The sequence below is a fragment of the Aythya fuligula genome, chromosome 1 (assembly GCF_009819795.1).
Source record: "Aythya fuligula isolate bAytFul2 chromosome 1, bAytFul2.pri, whole genome shotgun sequence".
NCBI lineage: Eukaryota > Metazoa > Chordata > Aves > Anseriformes > Anatidae > Aythya > Aythya fuligula.
In genome coordinates, this window is record NC_045559.1 from 7,002,651 (window position 1) to 7,012,211 (window position 9,561).

General features: G+C 48.8%; 1 protein-coding gene across 1 annotated transcript; it reads right to left on the reverse strand.

Moving 5' to 3' along the window:
- Positions 1 to 31: 31 nt before the first annotated feature.
- On the reverse strand, positions 32 to 8,863 carry PHYH (phytanoyl-CoA 2-hydroxylase). Its single transcript, XM_032207766.1, has 9 exons — positions 8,720 to 8,863; positions 7,632 to 7,687; positions 7,134 to 7,244; positions 6,526 to 6,691; positions 6,352 to 6,433; positions 4,692 to 4,873; positions 3,741 to 3,890; positions 3,014 to 3,145; positions 32 to 1,022 (listed from the first exon to the last, which is right to left on the reverse strand). Exons 1-9 carry the CDS (start codon positions 8,810 to 8,812, stop codon positions 969 to 971), a joined length of 1,026 nt encoding a protein of 341 aa, XP_032063657.1. The 5' UTR covers positions 8,813 to 8,863; the 3' UTR covers positions 32 to 968.
- Between the last annotated feature and the right edge of the window lie 698 nt (positions 8,864 to 9,561).

A 9,561-nucleotide genomic window follows, 5' to 3' on the forward strand; every position in this document is an offset into this window, starting at 1 on the left:
ACGGCGGAAGTAATACCACGTAGCCTCCGCATAGAGTTTTGCTCTAATTTAATAAGCATTTCCAAAAATCTAGGTTCTGAAAGCAAAAGAACCTTCCAGAAGTCAAGGAAAAACAGAGTGAAAGGTGAGAGGATGGTGGCAGTGCACGTCAGCCCATCCCGAGGAGTGCCCAACCACCTCCCGACCAGCCACCAGCACCAGGTGCTTTTTCCAGACCTGCCAGACTTGGAGGACTCCCCCCTTGTTTTGCACAGCCCCGTATCCTTGGGAAGGCCAAGAGGAGGCTGTTTGGCCGGCCCAGCACTTCCCAACCCCATTACCCACACCTTTATCTTGTGCCAGGGCTGCTCAGCCTGCAATCAGACCACACCAGGCTACGTCTGGAGAACTCCACCAGCGATCACGTTCCAGCCCATGAATTCCATTTCCCTGTGCACGTGGTTGCTGCCTTCCCTCTGCCCAGCTCCTTGCCCAGCTCCCTTCTGCTGGTGTCACTGTCTCCATCTTCAGCAGCTCTTCTAATGACTTCCCACATACTGAGGGGCCGCAGGAACCTGAGTCCCTGTGCTTACTTTGCATAGAAAGAGGAAGTTAGGCACTTTAAAAACCATACCCTTGCATAAAAATCTTATATTAACATAGCATCAGCTTCAAGGTACGGAACTTTTAAACCACAAAGAGTGAAAACATCAAAAAATCAAGGTGCTCTTTGAAGACCGTCATTCTTTGATTGGCTAAAATAACCACAGCAAATCTCTGTTTTCCTAGGTTAGATTTTCCTTGACGTATGTCAGCTGTTCAACCTCAGTGCGATTATTTTGCATTAGCATAAAAAGGTTTTGTGGTGCAGCGTTTGGCTGAGTTACCAGTACGCAGGTCACCAAGGCACACACAGCTCTGCTGTTCTCTCCCATCAGAGGCGCTCAGACTCAGACAGATGTTTTCCATCCTGGTCCTCAGACGTTGTTCTACAGATTAATCCTTTCCCCTCGCACAAGCCGTGCTCGGAAGTTCCAGATATCCTTCAAAACAAAGGAAAAAAACACACCATCAAACTTACTGAACATCAAATATTTCAAATCCTAAATACCAAGGAGCAAAACAGAGACAGAACTGGGAAAAAGGCACAGCCTCCACCCCCAGAGGGACAGCTCATTGGCAGGCTCAGTTCTGGAAGGAAACAAGCAGCACAACGAATATTATCCTTGCAGAAATCATCCAAACGTGCCGGTGCACACCATGTGCACCTTGTGCTCCTCTGGGTGACTGGAGAAGCTCCGGAGCTGACTGCGTACCGTGTGCTGCTGCACGTGAGCAAGCGACTTGCTCTGTGCAGCAGAGCCCAGCAGGAAATAATAACAGAGATGAGCTGAATACGATCCCTTTGCCAGAAATCAGGTTGTGAGCAGACATCAATGTGGACTCTAAAGCAGAAGAAGAGACTGCTTCAAGGAGGTAAGCCTTGGGCAAGCTCCTGTCTCAGTTTCCCTGTCTGAGGATTGCTTAGTTCTCATCATTGGTCTTGGGAAGGTAAAATATAAGACCCGAGCACTCCTCCTTGGGAAAAAGCTCCTATTCTGGTTAAAGAAAGCATAAAGCTACAAGAAAACACACAGCCTCATCTAAGGCACGTACGGGCACACACTTATTTCTATTCCCAGAAAGGAACTTTGGATTTCACTACCTGAGTAACTCCAGGAATCAAAAGCCAAGCGGCTGTAACTGTGCAGGCAATCTGCAAGTCCAGGGTTGCAAAATAAAGCCTGATACCCAGCCACACCTCAGCACTCCACAGAGAAAAAAACAACACAGCCAAAGGAGAAAAAGAAATCCCTCTGCTCCATAATGCCCTACACGCTGAGTAACTTGAAGAGGAACTCACTGCCTTGATACTGGATGTGTATCTGTTAGGGAACTGCTGTGGATAAAGAAATTCAGAACACTTGGAAACATTCAACCCTTGTAATAAGGTTTGTTCTTCTGTCAGGGGCTTAATCCCTGGAGAACTTAGATGTGTTTTATATTTTACACATTGATTTCAATTATTTATAGCGAGAATCTGTTACATTCATCTTTTTTTTTTTTCCTTTTTGTGGCAGATATATAGTGCTGCCTACATTCCTGCTTTTGCCTCCAGTCTGAACAACTGATGTGGGATTACACTTAACCAAAACCCAATCCGTCAGCTTCTGCAGTCAGATGTGGCTGCTTGTTTTAAAAAGAAAATCCACCTGCCACTAGGAGCTGAAACCGTAAGAACTGGGGACATGCCAGATAGGGACAAGCACAGAATTTATTATTGCACCTCCTAATTGCTGTGAATTCAGGACAAGACATCGCTACATCTTCCTGTTTACGCCCTGCAGTCCAAACACAGCTGCCAAGGGCTCTGCTTCAGCAAACCTGGAACCGGGAGATGCAGCAAAGGGTAAAGCTGGCATGAAGTGCCCCCTGCTCCTGCCTTGCCACGTTAGCCCTCCCCACTGCTACCCCACTGTCTGGAAAGGCCAGACAACTTGTCAGAAAGCCCAGACCCCCTCGGATGGTGTGAGAAGAGCCGAGCCATCACTGCAGCAGAGCCCAGAGCTCCTGCCTTACACAACAACTCCACTTTCAGTCACCTGAAGAAGTGCTGACGTGGTCTGCACCTTCCCAGCTTGCTGAGAAGGGACCAAGGCACGTTCACAAAATCCACTTGGATAAGCAGAGCTGGAGGAGGAACCGCTAGAGCTCAACCAACACCAAAGGGCTGCCTAGGGAGCAAGGCCATTTCTCCAGCACAGGTAGCCAGACAGCAAGAAGCAGCCTCAAGAGCACAAAGACCAAAAAAAAAAAAAAAAAAAAAGCCTGCAGCCATCCTCACGGTATCAGACCATCAGACCTTTTATTTTGCCAAGCTTGGCATAGCTTTACTGTGAAGCTGGGAGTAGCAAAACCACAGAGCTGCCATACAAGAGGTACGTAGGAAGGGGAACTGAACTGGATTGTAACAAGGGACACACCGAAGCCTTACCCTGAGTTTCATAGCAGGCAAGCTGTATTTCTTTTGTACCATTTCTTGCAGTTCTTTCTCCAGGTCTTCTTGGATCGTGTCCTTGACATCGATGTAGTAGCCCTCGGAGCTGGCGAAGTGGCAGCTTATGCTCTGTGGGAGGAAATTGGCATCACACTGCTGCACTGATTACAAATAACAAAGGGAAAGAAAAATCTCGTGTCCCTGCTCGTAGGCACCCCACTCTTTCCTTACAGAACAACCCAGCAAATTCCTTCCTCCATTCAGAGAACTCCTGCAAGGGTTTCCCTGGAGAAATATTCCTGCTCACTCACATGCCTTTCTCCCCTCCTCTCAAAGTGTTCCCCCAGCCCCAGCAAGAGCTCCACTCCCATCCCTCTGCCTCCCCACACCAGCGTTAGGCAGGATGTTTCCAGCCACCCTGGAAATGAGGGAGAAGCACTGAGCTCACCACCTCACAAGTTTCTAAGCACTTCAAACAGAGATTCAACACCTAATTTCTGCTCCTGCTCTGTTTTTTCTCAAGCAGCATGCTCTTCTCCCAAAACACAGAGATGTTAAAAAGGAAGAAAATAAGAGAGAAAGCAAAAGTGTATCAGGAAGTTAAAAAACACCTTTAAAAGCTCAACAAATACTCATGAGTTTGGGGGTGTGAGGCAATTTGATCAGTTTAAAGCAAGCAAACAAACAAAAATACCAGCAGGTACAGCAAGAGATGGTTTCCTACCTTTCGGAACCCCGACGTCCTGTTTATCCCAGAGCCGTGGATGAGCAGCGGATGGAAGAACACCGTGTCTCCCTTCTCCATGACAAGGTGAACCTTGGGACCCTTCTCGTCGTAATTAATAATCCCATGGAAAAGCTTGTTTGTTTTACCCTAGGGGGAAAAAAATAGCTGGGTTGAAATCACTCGGTTAAAATTAGAGCAAGGGGAGATTGTCTGTGCAGGGAACAGTGGAGACAGCTCCTGACCTGCGTTCCTCTGGGAGGTTATTTGGTATGACCAACTGAGAGTCACTTGCATGCCTAAAAGTCTGCCTACTACAAGCCTGAGGCATAGCAAAATCTTATCTTTTCCTATTTTCTGAAGCCAGATGACAGCAATTAAGAGGATTTCTCCACTGGAGAGAACAGAGAAGAGCAGCAGGAAATCCCACAAGGGATGCCACCTCTGGGATCCAGCCTTCTGCTCCATTCTTAACAGGAAGCTAACATGAGGTATTTCATCCCAGCCTGTTGTTTGCTATCCCGTTTTGCTCCTACAGGCAAGTCCCTGAGCTCTGCAAGCAGGAACAAATTCTCAGGAGGAGAGAGAATCCTCAGACTTGGCAGGGGCACTGGAAAACCGTTCACGTGTTCAGGCAGCAATGCCACAACGTGACGGACAATTCAGAGGCCCCAGCCCCTGGCCCCAGACTATGGTGCAAGTTCAGCTCCAGAAAAGGATCCCCTCCAGCATCTAGGTATGGAACTAGGGGGGTATTTTCAAAAGTACACCAACATTTTGGGATGATTTATCAGGTACTTTCCTCTAACGAAGAACCAGGTTGACTTCACTGAGAAAGGCTTTGGGTGAAGCTGGGAACAGGAGTGAATCTGCCCAGAAAAAGCCTTGCTGAGAGCCTCAGCTTTGTCTCATGCCCCACGCTGCCATGGTGAGCCCCCCATGCAGCTCTACCTCCCACTGCGGGTAGGCGTGAGGCTTCAGGGACTCCTTGTGCGTGCCCGGCTGCACGATCAGGCACCCGTTGGTCTCGTCAGCCCTCTCCATGGCGGTCCAGGAGCACACGATGCGGTCGGCCGGCCGGAACGGGAAATAGTGCAGGTCCTGATGCATGGGGTGGAGAAAGGTCTGCTGATCTGCAACACAGGGAAAACACCTTCAGCATCATCAAACGGGGCACGGCCTCCTCAGAAAGCTCCTCTGGTGGCCTTCACCACCACCACCACCCGCCTGCCAAGCTTTCGCCTTCCATTTGGCTGCCCTCGTTTGTGAACTTTAACCAGCGCGGTGTTGCATAAACTTTTCCCAGCACAAAGATTTTCAAATAGCTCCAGACAGCAGCGCCGGGAAGGCTGTCAAGAAGCCTCTTGATCTGTCGCTGTGCTGCAAGGAGAATCAACCCTGCCCGTGCTGCACTCCACAGCTGTTCGTTTAGCTGTTTATTCTCTTTTTTTTCTTTTTAATCTCCCCAGACAGTCTACCCAGCACTCTACTAACCTTCCTCCTAGAGACTTTTTCCCTCTAAAGTCAAAACAAAAATATTTCTGTATGCTTGTTATTTCTCTTCCTACCATGGAAATGGAAACCTCTCATCCTCTTTCACACCAAAACCAATATTAGATGATTTATTTAACCACTGAGTGTGCTCCCAGGACAGATATAGTAAGGGGGTTTCTACTTGCTTCATTTGTCATATTACTTAGACTTCGGGCAGCCTAGAAAACTCTCCTGAGACCTGCAGCTCTCCTCACGTACTCTCAAAAACACTAAGTGGAGGTTTTATAGTTACAGAGCAGCTTCCCATTTCTTGACCACAACTGTTTTCCTTTTACACTAAAAATGCATGGTCTCCCGTTGAATTCCCAAACAAAACCAACACGCTCTCCTGCGACGTTTCTCAGATGGCAAGTGGAGGTGACTTTCACCAGCTCGGTATTTTAATAACTCCACCTGCCGTGTGTCTGCACATCCCAGCATAAGAAACTGCTCAGGTCTCAACTTCCCTAAACTGAACCAGCTTACGTGGGGTCAGAGCTACTTTGGAAAACTGTAACACGGTTGGTCAGGTTCTCTTCTCTCTCCCTGCTCATCATCTTTGTGTAAATTATAATTTCAATTTCCAGCAGAGCCAGGCTTCAAACTCTTTCCTTTGGCACCTGCTCAAGCGCCTTCACATCAAACCGCTGAGCGTACAGACACTGTCAGCAAGGTCAGGAGCACATGAACTCTGAGCAAAAGATGATCTCTGTACTTATTGCCTTTTACTGAGGTCCACAGAAGGACTTGTTATCACCACGTTTGAAAAGCCAGGCTTACAGGCACGGCACATTTCCAGCAGTGACCCCTTACGCAAGCACAGCTGGCTGCACAGGGAGCTCTCTTGCCCACTTCGAACACTTTGGTGCAGCCAAGAAAACAAAAAACAAAATCCACTGAAAACTGAAATACAAGAAGTGTTATCTAGGGAAGCTACAGTTAAAAAAACCCGAAGTGTTACCAAAGTGGTCTCATAAATTAAAAAAAAATATATATTTTGTTTTAATTTGTCTCACATTATTCAATAGACAGCGTACACAAATGATTTCTGCATTTCTCTTTTCCAAGTTCTCCTTACCAGAGTCTGGAAGTTTGTTAATCAGCATGGTGTGCATTGCCATTATGTTTGGCCCTGTGAAGCACTCAACGTATTTGAGGATCTACAAGGGAGAAAACATCAGAAAAAATATCAGAAACGTGAAAGACAAGAGAGAAGATCACTGAGGGGCTGCATTTTCTTATTTTTATTTACCTCGGGCAGGGTGCAGTATCTGAAGAGCTCTTCATCTTCCTGGAAGTCCTGCACTTTGTTAACTACATTTTCAGACTGGCCATTCTCGGATTTCAGGGCCGTGTTTTTCATAATCATAGCTCCCGGGAGGCTCACCTCCTTCTTACAGATCCTGATGAACTCCTTCCTGTAAAGTGGGAGACAGAGAAGACAGAGTGCTTTGTAGCTTTATTTGGGCAAACTACTCTCCTCAAAAGCACTGCATCCAGCACCACCACGTCTGTTTTCATAGAATCCCAGAGTGGTTTGGGTCAGAAAGGACCTCAAAGCCCCCCCAGTGCCACCCCCTGCCATGGGCAGGGACACCTCCCAGCAGCCCAGGCTGCCCAAAGCCCCATCCAGCCTGGCCTTGGGCACTGCCAGGGATGGGGCAGCCACAGCTCCTCTGGTCACCTTGCTCCTCTCCACCCTCTGAGTGAAGAATTTCCTCCTAACCTCTAATCTAAATCTCTCTCTTTTAGTTTACAACCATCCCCTCTCATCCTGTCACTTAGTTTTGGGGCAGTCCAACATCCCCAGACTCCCCTCGTGCCCATGACCGATCAGCACCTCGGCCAAGCGTCCCATACCTGAAGCGCTCGATGTCTTCATCGGAGACGAGCTTCTTAATGAGCAGATAACCATTATCTTCATAGAACTGCCTTTGCTCTGGGGTGAGGACGTTGTTGTCCAGGGTGTAGCTGAGACATAGGAAAAACACGTGGTGCATTAGGGCATGCAGGGCATCGGTGCTAGGGGCAGATGGCCCCAACCAAACCCCGGGGGAAAATGATGGAGAAACCCTCTCTCAGCAGGCACCAGGGCACAGGGATAGTCTGTGGTCAGATTATCCACTGGGACATTTTCAAGATTTGGGGTTAAGCTCTTTTATTAAACTGCAGTTAAATAAAAGGAGAATGCAGCCCTGCAAAATGGAAGGCTATGAAAGGCTGGTGATCAGCGCAGGAGCGAGGTTATGCGGAGTGGAAACAAAACTTGAGCTCAGAAGGGTTTTTGTTGGTGGTGTGGGTTTGTTTGTTTGCTTTTGTTTTGTTTTCCCACTCTGTATGGAAGATGATCTAACTTACCGAAACCTCCCTGGCTGAGGAGCAGCAGTAACGTGTGCTGAAGTAGGAACGCTTGTCTGGGGTGCAAATTAAGGAATGTACACACAGACACAGAGTTAATGAACATCCCCATGTCCTGAATCCTACTGTATGGGTTTATGTCTGATTTTGTGCTCCTGCTTGCACCTGTGTCTCTTATCAGCCTGAGATAACTGCTACCCATACATCTTTATACTTTTTATACATTTGGAGACTTTTATGTCCTGCCTGATCACATCCCCTTCACTAATTTATTATAATTCAGAAAACTTGCCAGCATTCAGCTCTGTGAATCAGCAGCATTTTTTTTTAAACGTTTATTTTTAAAATAAATAAATAAATAAATAAATTTTTATTTTTTTTTTTATTATTTTTTTTAAAGCAAAATTTAAGGCAGCAGCTTCAGAAATAGCATCAGCAGGCAGTCTTCACTTAACTTTTGGAAATGTGCAACAGACCAGGGTGAAAACTTTCTGCCCCCGTCTTGTTTCTTTGATCTGTGTTGACAGGCAGCCTCCAAAACCTCCACATCCTTTCCCACTCGCCAGTACAGCACAGACAAAACCTCAGAGCTTTTCCTGGCGCTGGGCTAATGGTCAGGTCTGAGACTTTCTGTGTGATTGCTGAGCCGTGCAGGGTTTATCTCACCCCAAAATGAAAATCTCTAGGGTAAATGCCCCTGCTCACTGCTCCCAAAACACAGGCAGCTGTAGGATGATCACGCGCGTTGTGCTTTCGGCATGTTTTATCATCAGACCCCAAGAAACGAGTGAGCAAAGCTGATCAGAACATCAGGTGCCGTGGAGCGATGCCATCAGCTGCACACCCCCGTGCCCGGGCTGTAGGGCTCAGGGGAGAAACTCCAGGCAGCGAGAGGCTTTTTGGGGCTTTGTTTTTCCCCAAAAACAAAGCACCAGGGCACACGCTACCACCCCACAGCTGGGTGCCTGCGCGTCCTTGTTGCACAAACCACCACCAAAGCCCTCCTAGGTGTGCAAGAGCATCCAAAAAGCCCCCACCCTAAGAGGGTCAACGCCTGGCCACCCCCTCCCCACCGCCACAAAGGATACAAGGGCAGGGGCCGTCCCCAGCCGGGGCGAGAGGTGCCGGAGGATGGTGTCCAGCCGAGCCGCCGGCCCCGACTTCTTCCCCAGCTGCTCCATCGTGCTCGTCCCGCAGCCTGACCCTACAAAACACCCGGGGAGGAGCTGGGCCCCGTCACCCTCTGCAGCCCCTGCCTTGGCTGCACATGCGCCAGCAGCCGTGCATGCTCAGAGAGGCTGCAGAAAGGGAGCCAAGGCCTGGCAGGGGTTGCGAGTGGGAGGGCCCGCTGGAGGCTGGGAAGGACGTGGGGAAGCTCGGAGCGTGCTTTTCTTTGCTCTCCCCTTCCTGTGTTTTTCTCTTCCTCTGCCAGCAGTCGCTGAGCCGCGAGGATTTAATCAGCCCTGGACGGAGAGCGGCGCTTGGCACGCTCGGTCACAGAGCACGGATGGGGCTGGCAGGAAAATTCTCTTTATTTAGCTCTTGTCGCTCAGGAGACGTTCAGAGCTTGCCTTTTTCTCCATGAATCGGATCTTTATGGCCCCACAGTCACCTCAACATCGTGTCAGGGTCTTATTTGCATTGATACAGACCTGGAATGCTTGCATACTCCATCACAGCTGTACTGGATGCAGGACACTGAGCTGGGTGGCCTTTCTGCCCGGCTCCTGGGGCAGCTCCGGTGCTTTTAAGTCAGCAAAGAGGCCAAGGAGCAAAGCAGTGCAGCACCTGGGGAGTTTGGGGTGAGGAGGAAAGCCTGGAAGGGAAATCCTGGTGGAGGAGGATAAGAACACCAAGCATTAAAACGTCCATGTGCTCAGAAGTGCTGTATGGGTACAGGTTGCTCCTAGCATCCTCTCCTCTGCCTTAA

Excerpts from the sequence above, each read along its gene's own strand:
- PHYH (XM_032207766.1), bottom strand. The coding sequence starts at position 8,812 with ATGGAGCAGCTGGGGAAGAAGTCGGGGCCGGCGGCTCGGCTGGACACC. Across the intron at positions 7,688-8,719 it reads TGGGGACGGCCCCTGCCCTT|ACAAGCGTTCCTACTTCAGC; the intron begins GTATCCTTTGTG and ends TTTGCACCCCAG. Across the intron at positions 6,434-6,525 it reads GATACTGCACCCTGCCCGAG|ATCCTCAAATACGTTGAGTG; the intron begins GTAAATAAAAAT and ends TCTCCCTTGTAG.